The sequence below is a fragment of the Amblyomma americanum genome, chromosome 1 (genome assembly GCF_052857255.1).
Source record: "Amblyomma americanum isolate KBUSLIRL-KWMA chromosome 1, ASM5285725v1, whole genome shotgun sequence".
Lineage (NCBI taxonomy): Eukaryota > Metazoa > Arthropoda > Arachnida > Ixodida > Ixodidae > Amblyomma > Amblyomma americanum.
The window spans coordinates 245,150,682-245,160,051 of record NC_135497.1 but is presented as its reverse complement, the minus strand read 5'-3'; the positions used below and the strand labels follow the sequence as shown (position 1 = coordinate 245,160,051).

The 9,370-nt window shown below is 47.7% G+C and overlaps 1 protein-coding gene across 1 annotated transcript; it reads right to left on the bottom strand.

The window, feature by feature from the left end:
• Positions 1-220: 220 nt before the first annotated feature.
• LOC144116384 (uncharacterized) lies at positions 221-1,118 on the bottom strand. Its single transcript, XM_077651153.1, has 2 exons — positions 991-1,118; positions 221-793 (listed from the first exon to the last, which is right to left on the bottom strand). The coding sequence occupies exon 2, from the start codon at positions 782-784 to the stop codon at positions 221-223; it is 564 nt and encodes a 187-aa protein (XP_077507279.1). The 5' UTR covers positions 785-793; positions 991-1,118.
• Positions 1,119-9,370: the final 8,252 nt, after the last annotated feature.

Below are 9,370 nucleotides of genomic sequence, written 5' to 3'. Positions count from 1 at the left end.
GGCTGCGCTAGTCGTATCAGTTGCAAAATGTCCTGCACAGATGGCGCTCCTCGCATGGCCTACAGGTTCACAGGTTCAGGTGACTTTACACCCGCTTGACCACCCTGTACAGCAAGGGAACATTGGTAAGGTGCAGCATCCAAATGTAGCGCCACTGCTGAGCCGGCAAGTAGTCACCGAAGTGGCCTTGTGCTACTGCCGACTCATTTCAGCAGCTGCGCTACTGTGCACCGGTCCCATTCTTATTGCCCTTGCTGCTGTCTTGGTCACTGGCTGCTGGCTTTTTCCCAGTGACCGTGGCGAACAAGAAGTGGCGGGTCCAGGAGAGCAGTGGCACGAGGAAGGAGGCTGCGATAAACCATTCTATGTACAGGAGCACCGCTTTGCAGGCACACTCGCCAACCATGCGGGCAAACTGGAAGGACAGGTGGAAGACGCCAGCGGCCAAAGGCGAGAGAATATCACAGATGGTGCCCAGCCAGCCGCCCAGGAGCTCGCACAGCGAACGCTTGAATGGACACAATATTGAGACAAACAGCGGCGTACACATGCGTGGCTCGAGGCAGGCCTGGCGTGTGAAGCAGGCGGTCACTCCGGCTGCGCTTACGAAAACGGCGGTATCGGGAATATCTGCGCAGTGGACGAGCGGCTTGGGCCCCAGAGGAACAAGGCTGAGGAACTCGAAGGGCGAACGGGTGACGTCGTTGCCCAAAATCGGCGCTGCGCGCTGCACGCTCTTGCGTATATTGTGCAGCCGGTGGTTGCGCAGCAGTCGCTCGGCCATGAACGTTACCTGCGGCGGTGATAGACACCTATGTTACTGATGGCCAACGCGTCACACACACGCGCTGAGCATCCTGCGCAGTTAGGGATTCCAGCGCGCATAGGAAGCGGGGCCGAGGCTCGTGAGAAGCGAGAGAACATTCAGACGAGTTAGGTAGCCTCGATAGACGGCTCGTATACGTCTAGACGGCAGCGGCATCCCCTCACCTGCAAGCGCGTCGGCTTGGAGCCTCACAGGTCCTCTGACGGAAGCTCAGCGGCGCAAGACGTGTCGTCACGCGTCCGCATTTGGTGGCTGCTGCTTCGCCTCTCGCGTGCACCACTGCGCTTCTTTGTTCTCTGTCGCTGCTGGTGCTCTTCCCTCGCAGCAATGAACCATGAGCACAAACGAAAAAAAAAGAAGACAGCAATGTCTTGACGCCTTACAACAAATAATCGCGGCAATGATTTAATATCACTCGCAATACCAAAGCCACTAAGCACTAAACATAACCACGTGCCTCAGTTAGTTGAAAACTGGCATGAGAAGAGAAGAAAGTGCTTTTAGATAATAGAAATGGGTGTTTCACGGAAGCCCGCCACGAATATTTAAAATAAAGTTTTTATGTAAAGAGAAGTTTTTCGCAGCTTATACAGTAATATCAGCGTTAGCGGGCGTTAGAAAGCAGACACTGGTTAACTTAATTCTAATCGTTAACTTGCTGGTTGGCAACAGTTAACTATTACAGGTGCTTAATTGCAATTAACGATTTGTAGGCGGCTGTGTGTAATAGCCATATCAATACTGAGAACTTCGAAAACGCATTTACTTGCCTCTGTAGCTAAATAAATTTTGGCCATTTCTTGCGTCATTCGAAAACCGCGTGCCTGCGGGGAGCACACTCCGTCACGCACGTACCACGTGACCTTCCATGCCCCGCCCGCGCTGGAGCATCGAGTGGCGAGGAGCGGAAGCTGCACAGCGCGCTCTTATAGCGCGCTATGCGAACCATCGAAGGCATAAGTTGCAAAAAGCTAAGGTGGCCCGCCACGGCGCACCAATCACGCAAGCAAAAACAGATGAAAGGGCATCCACGTAATGCTACGTGAAAGCACTTGCAACCTTTTTTGTTCGCTTAGGAGATTTAGCTTCAACTGTATTGCGCACGGATGATGTGGTAGAAAAAGCGATTCAAGAGAACGTGTGCGGGCGTTCAGTCGCGAGCATATTTGAGTGTAATGATGACAGTTAAATGAATCACGTGATGAAGCACTGGGCCACTTCGACACGATGCATCCGCAGTCAGCATCCGCATGGCTCTTCATCAGGCAAGGGATCTGATGCAAGCCGCTGAGGTTTTTCCGTCTAATTCTTGATCCTGGAACCGAGACGCATGTGTGCCGTGACCCTCGCACAGGCCTCCAGCATCGGACGTTGCATCCTCCCTCCAGTTACGTGATTCGTTGACCGCACCTGTCATTTCTCGAGAGCGAACCCGAAGAATGCTGCTGTTGCAATTTTCCACGCCTCATGTGGCACATATATTCACAGGCAGGATCATGCCGGCATCGGAAGGCGAACGGTAGGTAAACAACATGCAAATGCTATGAAAATAAGACAGCCCACAGCTTAGGAAAAATCAGGCGCAGGATGAAAGGGTCACTGTGGAAAACTATGTCTGCATTTTGTTTTTAGTAAAAGTAGATTCTGTGACTCTTTGTGGCTATGCTGACGCCGATATGGCGGCAAAAGAATTCATTGCTGATCAAGCCGCAATTAAATCTGTTCCCACCGCTCACGTGAAACGCGCGACCTCATGGCCCAAAGGAATTCAGCTATCACAGCCTTGGGGTGGATGGCGCCGCAGCCTGGCCTTGGGGATCCATGCACGAAAAAAAAACTTAGCCGTGATTCAACGCGGCTGTACATAGTAAGACGGGCGAAAGCTATGTTAAACATGGTTAGGCATGGTTGAGCTTAAATTAAACTTTATTGCATATCAATGGTGACGATACATCGTCGAAGCACTAGTTCCGTCACGTCGCCCATGCATGGCCTTTGTGTGATGTTAAGCACACGCCACGCGCTTTTATACAGCCAACTGAGCGTCACCCGATTTCCAGCAGTTGCGAAAGTGCCGTCGGCTCTGCGTACTATCCTGTGGCGAGGCGCAGTGAGTCACGCGGCATGACGTTAGAGCCAAGCCTCCACTCCTCCTGGTTTGAAGGTGAAGTTTTATAGCCACATGAGATTCAGCTTTGTACGGGAGGAGTAGAGCTTTCGCTCTAAAATCACACATTTCGACCTGGCGGAAAGAAGGAGTCAGCAGCTCTATATTTGTGCAAAATGTTGTGCAGGGTGCTGGCTATATGTTTCGAAATATTTTATTACTTCGCATAGACCCTAGCCGCCTGCTGGAACCACAGATTAAATATTGAGGCCATTGTACCAAACGCGCTGTAGTGTTGCCAGTCTATGCTTGCAATCGAGCGCGCCTCAGGACGAGCAAAACGGGGGGACGTGTCAGGGAAGAAAGAAAAGCAGATCACCCTGGTAACACGGATGGGAATGGCAGTTGAATTACTGATTAGATCTTCCAAAGTGAGAAGAAACGATCAAGCTCTAAAGCTACCGGGGCCTCCCTCCTCCTCGTCAAGCACCCCCTGCGGCGGCTGAGTGGATAGGGCCCTCGGCTGCTGAACGCCAGGACGTGACACTCGATTCCGGCAGCGGCAGCTACGTATCGGAAAAGCGTAGAAGACGCCCATATGTGATCTCGGTGCGCATTAAATATGTCGAGGTGGTCGAAAAATAATTCGAGGCATTTAATTAAGGCGCCCCTTTCTTTCCTCAATCTTTGACACCAGACGTTATATTTTCGAGAATGGCGTGGCTGAGTTGTGCACTAAAGGTCTGCTGCGACTTTCCTTCATTCATAACTAGTCGTTATGGCCCCAGCAATTTCAGTCACTAGGCACCGATTCAATCCCCTCAGGAGGTGTCATTGTTGAACTCCTGCGCGTTTGCCTGTAAAATTTTTCAGAACATGGAATGAACAGAAACGAGCACAAGACGCGGGACTGGCTCCGAGAAAAGCGGCCACAGAAGGACTTTAAAGACCACGTCAGGGTTTTGTTGGAAGCGGCTGGCTAGAGCGGATTTGGAAGAATTTAAGATTTTATACATAATGATCATCCTTATTTCGTGCAATGGCCCCAGCATCCCCTACGTCGTCCGGCACAACGAAGACCAGGCATTTCAAAGCGCAAGTTGCGTAAGCCTGCTTCTCTTGTGAAGGCTGAACCTGATCTTGTGTTGAAATAGTTGAGTGCGTGTGTATTTCATTACCCTAACGCAACAACGTTAAATGCCCTGTTCGTTAGAAAATCCGGTGTTGCCGCGTTGGCGGCATCGGCGTTGTGGGCGGAAAATGACGGGCGTGGCTCTGGCAGGTGGTCCCCAGAGACATCTTAGAGGGTAGGTGGACCACTTAGGTCACGTGACCTTGCGGCCTCGCCACAACCTGTCTACCGGATAGTGAGCAAACTAACCACCGTGGCAGATGGCAGTTAAATTAATGGTTCGGGTTATAGGGGCTTAACGTCCCAAAGGGACTCAGGGTATGAGGGAAGCCGTAGTGAAGGGTCCGGAAATTTGGACATCCTGCGGTTCTGGTGCACTGACATCGCACACTGCACGGCCCTTCAGAATTTCGTCTCCATGAAAGTTAGACCACCGCGGCTGGGATCGAACCCGCGTCTTTTGAGTCAGCAGCCGAGCGCCATAACCACTGAGTCACAGCGGCGGCCTCGTTGATTGGTCGCTCGGGAAGAGCAACCTGGGTCGAACAAGGCCCAACGCTGAGAGCACCTGCAATCGCAGGGCAGTGGCGTATCGCTTTACCGCTGCCCCACTGCGCCAGGAGGGGTATCGGGATCTTAGAGAATGACCTTCTGCATATATGGGAATTACCCCATTATGCTACCGCATCATACTCTAATGGTAGAGCCTAAGTGTCCCCTCCAGTTTTCTGCTAAGAGGCGCAGCGGTTTGTTTGCCGCCGGCCTTAATTGTCAACTTTTTTTTTTCCGATGAGAGTTCCTTAGTTCTGCGTAAAATAGTGGAGCGGAACGCGCTCTTCATGTGGTCGCATATTCATTTTCTTCTCTTGAAGGATTATAAAAGGAAATTTGCGATATTTTTCATTTTCAGTGCTCCTCAGGCTTCGCCATTGAAAGGTTTTTTGCGAAGGTTTGTTCCTTTGCAGCGTCTGTAATACCTCTAATCACTGAGCTACGTGGATGATGCATCCGCGATTGAATAGAACTAGAAAGAAGAGAAGCAAATAACTTATTTGCAGGGATTGTGACTGTAGCCTTTTCTTTTGTATTTGAATGTCTCGGGAACATGCACTGATATACCTCTATGTTCAAATATACTTATAGAGTGCAGCTCATACTTGAGTGCAGAGATGGCGAAGGTTGCACAGATGGCCTTCATAAAGAAGAAGTGCTGTTGAGCTAATCTCACACATGGCGAAGGTTGCACAGATAGCCTTTATAAAGGCGAAGTGCTGTTGAACTAATCTACAAGATATGTGGAACAATATGAAGAAGATTGGTTGGATTCCTTAGAAGCAATCTAAGACAAAAGATCGCCTGGCGCCCACCGTGTCATTGCTGTGCTTTCTGGTAAGCTTGTACTTGGCGAAACCGCGGCCGACCCCAGTGATGACTTCGAGCGTGGGCGCACGAAGCGCTCACAGAGCCCAGGAGGAACATCAGGAATAAGCAGCCGTTGTTGCCTTATTCCATGGAGTCCGAGAAAGCACAACGAACGTTGGTACCGATTGTAAAAGGAGCGCATCGGAAGTAGTTTCGCGGACATGTAACACTGCTAATGTTTTTTTCGTCTGCAAGCCAATGTTCTACAGTCGCTCGAAAACAATGCTGTTTTCGCAGGCATAACTTTTGTTTTATCAGCGGGGAACATACATATTTCTAAGACCGAACGAAACAACAGCTAAGCAAAAAAGAAGAGACAAATAAAACCAACTGAAAGACGTAAAAACAGATTCCTGGGCGAGTTGGTAAGACATATTCCTGAAAAACAGCGCAAACTTGAACACGGACAGAAGGAAGACAACAGACGGGCGCTGACTTACAACTCAAATTTTATTGCTGGGAGCAGGGAAATAAATAGGTGCCACCAAACAACAAAAAGAAGCACAACACTCACAATTCATTCACATCACCGAGAAAGCCATCGCTATGTCATTTGCGTGTGGTTTAAAAGTCAAGTTCTTTGCATGAAATTGTCAATGAGGGGCTGCTGACACATGTATCTGCTGATCTGGCGATTTTTTCGGCTTCGATGATTTCACGGGTTAGTTGATTCGTGTGCTTACTTATCACCTTGGTCTTCTTGATGTTGGGACGGCAATTCTTCTTTTCGCAATCTCTACAATGAATGGCCAGATGACCTTTCACGGTGTTATACACGTTGTTGTTGTTTTCTCTGAGGCGTTCGTTAAGGCATCTGCCTGTCTGGCCAATATATTGTTTGCCAGATGTCAGCGGAATGGCATACACAACACCTTCTTGGCAAGCTACTTAACGGTTCTCGCGATTAATGGTACATTATTTCTCGACATAGGGTGAATTAACTTTTTTTACAAATCTTAACTAGCTTATCGGAAGACGAGCAGACGACTCTAACATTTCGGCGCTTGCCTATCTTTTTCAGCCTGTGTGCGAAACGGTGATGTAGGGAACCAAGGTAGTCTTTTCGTTTTCCTTGTTAACGGGATTAGCCGGTTTTTTCTTTTTCTAACAAGCTTCGAAGGATGGATTCCGATATAGCGACGAGCAGTTGTTTGGGATACCCAGCCCTCAATAGAAGTTGGGTTTGGTGGTCGAAACTGTTTTGTATTGAATGAAAGCAAGATTTACTTAGAGCACTGGTGAAGCAAGACATAGCTACGGGACGCTTTACCAGTTTTGTGTGACAGGAAGTGTAAGGAAGCAATGGCTTATTACTGCGCGGTTCGTACGACCAGCAACTGTGGTTCTGCTCAAAAGTGAGTTTTAGGTCAAGAAATCTGATGGCCAGATTTTGAGGCTCTCCACTAGTCAATTTTAGTGGAAAACAACACTGTTCAAAAATACCTTGGGTTTGTGAGAATGCGGCATTGAAATCATGGACGTCGGTATCTAACAAGACTAGAAAATCGTCAACATAACGGAAACATTGCAGCACTTTGGACCCTCTTAACTGTTCTTTGAGAATTCTGTCCAATTTTGCTAGGTATAGGTCACTGAGCACAGGTTCAAGACCTTGGTTCTTGTATAGCGCCTGTGCTCAGTGACCTATACCTAGCAAAAATGGACAGAATTCTCAAAGAAAAGTTAAGAGGGTCCAAGGTGCTGTAATGTTTCCGTTATGTTGACGATTTTCTAGTCTTGTTAGATACCGACGTCCATGATTTCAATGCCGTATTCTCACAAACCCAAGGTTTTTTTGAACAGTGTTGTTTTCCACTAAAATTGACTAGTGAAGAGCCTCAAAATCTGGCCATCAGATTTCTTGTCCTAAAACTCACTTTTGAGCAGAGCCACAGTTGCTGGTCGTACGAACCGCGCAGTAATAAGCCATTGCTTCCTTACACTTCCTGTCACACAAAACTGGTAAAGCGTCCCGTAGCTATCTCTTGCTTCACCAGTGCTCTAAGTAAATCTTGCTTTCATTCAATACAAAACAGTTTCGACCTCCAAACCCAACGTCTATTGAGGGCTGGGTATCCCAAACAACTGCTCGTCGCTATATCGGAATCCATCCTTCGAAGCTTGTTAGAAAAAGAAAAACCGGCTAATCCTGTTAACAAGGAAAAAGAAAAGACTACCGTGGTTCCCTACATTCACCGTTTCGCACACAGGCTGAAAAAGATTGGCAAGCGTGGAAATGTTAGAGTCGTCTTCTCGGCACCTGATAAGCTAGCTAAGATATGTAAAAAAGCTAAGTCACCCTATGTCGAGAAAGAATGTACCATTAATCACGAGAACTGTGTCGTAGCTTGCCAAGAAGGTGTTGTGTATGCCATTCCGCTGACATCTGGCAAACAATATATTGGCCAGACTGGCAGATGCCTTAACGAACGCCTCGGAGAACACAACAACAACGTGTATAACACCGTGAAAAGTCATCTGGCCATTCATTGTAGAGATTGCGAAACGAAGAATTGCCGTCCCAACTTCAAGAAGACCAAGGTGATAAGTAAGCACACGAATCAGCTAACCCGTAAAATCATCGAAGCCGAAAAAATTGAGAGATCTGCAGATACATGTGTCAGCAGCCCCTCATTGACAATTTCATGCAAAGAACTTGACTTTTTAACCACACGCAAGTGACATAGCGATGGCTTCCTCGGTGATGTGAATGAATTGTGAGTGTTGTGCTTCTTTTTGTTGTTTGGTGGCACCATTTACTTCCCTGCTCCCAGCAATAAAATTTCAGCTGTAAGTCAGCGCCCGTCTGTTGTATTCCTTCTGTCCGTGTTCAAGTTCGCGCTGTTTTTCAGGAAAACCAACTGGCCGTCGCGGCGCAAATTTGGTGCTGCAAAGCGCTACCGATCATCATCACGACAGAGTTCACGTCCAGAATATCATGGTTTACTTGACACACTCTCACTATCCGCCATTTTCTGGATGAACACAGACATGGTTGACTCTTATTAGTGCGGGGTGACGCCACTAATAACTCGGTGGAGTGCCCTGCCTACAAAGAAAAACTAAACCTCTTACGCTTAAACTCCGCGCAAAATATTATAGTAAAGAAACACACGCTTGGGGAAAAAGTACGGGAAATTAGGTTTCAGTAAAGCCGTCAAAATTTCAAGAATTAAGAGAACCACGAAAGCGTATTCATAACCTAACAGGATCCGTTATAAACGGGCGTCCTGTCTTACTTAGCCAATTAAATATAGTTTTGAAGAACTTTTTGTTGGGCTATATGGTGCATTTTGTAACAAAAGAACTGTAGCGCTACCGAGACGAACACAAGAGAGAGGTTTCAACAGGACTTGTCGGGCTAGTTGGTTGATCATAATGCAAAAAAGACGAACTGCGCAACAAGAACACGGACGAAAGGGAGGCAGACACACACTAACGCAGAGGCACACAGGACTAGCGATAAGCCTGTGTGCTCTAACCTGTGTGCGCTTAGCGCTACTACTGTGTGCCTCTCTTTTGAGTTCGTCTTGGTTGCGCTACAGTTCTTTTGTTATAAATATAGTTTCCTTGGTGAGGAATGTAATGGCAGGCAATGAATATGCGCCCCAGTATATAGTGAAATCGCACCCTCCGCGCGATGCAGAAATCGAAAATCGAAGCTTCTGTAGTATTACATGGGCTAGTACTAAAAAAAGTATGCAAGCGCTGAAGCAGAGTTGTTGTACTCGCACAAGGGTTGTATTGAGGCGACGGCCAGTTCTATACTTGTTCCTTTTACGTTCCTTTAAAATATTGGGAGGAGTGCCCAAATTTCTTTCCTGTATCCTGATTAACTTGCACATCTTCCAAGTTTCTGGTTCCGGCACTCTCTGTTTAATAA